General features: G+C 38.4%; 1 protein-coding gene across 1 annotated transcript in view; it reads left to right on the top strand.

Annotated features, from left to right (window-relative positions):
- Positions 1-960, top strand: part of Blm (BLM RecQ like helicase) — an 81,959-nt gene that overhangs the window by 28,006 nt on the left and 52,993 nt on the right. The window contains exon 5 of the mRNA XM_026784232.1: positions 511-638. Coding sequence (XP_026640033.1) covers positions 511-638 — 128 coding nt within the window. The remainder of the gene's footprint in view (positions 1-510; positions 639-960) is intronic.

The raw sequence follows: 960 nt of genomic DNA, 5'->3' as shown, positions 1-960 counted from the left end.
GGGTACAGAGAGCTTGAGACTCTAAGAACATGTATAGTTTGGGTACAGAGAGCTTGGGATCTAAGAACATGTATAGTTTGGGTACAGAGAGCTTGGGACAGCAAGTTTTCCAAATTGAGAGAACAGAATCCATGACCCTAGACAACATAGAGCTCATGAGGCATGTCAGTGGTACGGTTTGATTGGAGTCCAGTGTAACTGAAAGGATATACTTGGAGACAGGAGTTGAAAGGGTCTCTTGGGACCAGAAGATAGAAGATGTGAGGCTTAGCTAAAGAGAGATACAAATGTGTTTCCCAGCTAGATATGCAAGACTCTAATCTCAGCACTTGGAAGCCTTGGGCATAGAGCAAGTTCCTGGTCATCCTGTGCTTCTTGACGCTGTCTCAAAACAAACAAAAGAAAACCTTTCCTTTGTCTGTTAAATATTTATTGAAAAAGATTGGGAGACAAGGTTTGCATTCATTCTGCCTATAGCATGATTGATTTGGCACTTTTTTTTCCTTGTAGTATGCTAAAGGATCTTGATGACTCGGATAAAGAGAAAGGCATTCTTAGTACCTCAAAAGACTCTTTGTTGAAATCAGAGAAAACAAATACCCAGGAGCCTGATCCAGGAGCCAGTACAGACTGTGACGGTATAAAAACCATATGTTTCAATTACTTCTATAAATATAATAATTATATTTGCATACGATAGCTGCATAGTATAAAACGGTATATGTACTGTATCTGTTAGCTAGTGTTTTCTTGAACATCTCCTGAACTCAGCATCTCACAAGGTTCATTCTGTTTTGAAAATGCTGCTTGTTGACTCGTTTCTCAGGTAGAGCCAAAATTCGCCTCCCTGTAAGTTTAATCCTTGTTAGAGAAATTAAAAACCCGTAGAAATTTTGTGAGTTTTGTTGGTTTTTTTTTTTTTTTTTTTTTGGTTTTTCGTGACAGGGTTTCTATGTGGTT

Source organism: Microtus ochrogaster, chromosome 22, assembly GCF_000317375.1.
Source record: "Microtus ochrogaster isolate Prairie Vole_2 chromosome 22, MicOch1.0, whole genome shotgun sequence".
Taxonomy (NCBI): Eukaryota; Metazoa; Chordata; class Mammalia; order Rodentia; family Cricetidae; genus Microtus; species Microtus ochrogaster.
Note: the sequence above shows the minus strand (reverse complement) of the source record. Positions and strands in the feature narration are given on the sequence as shown.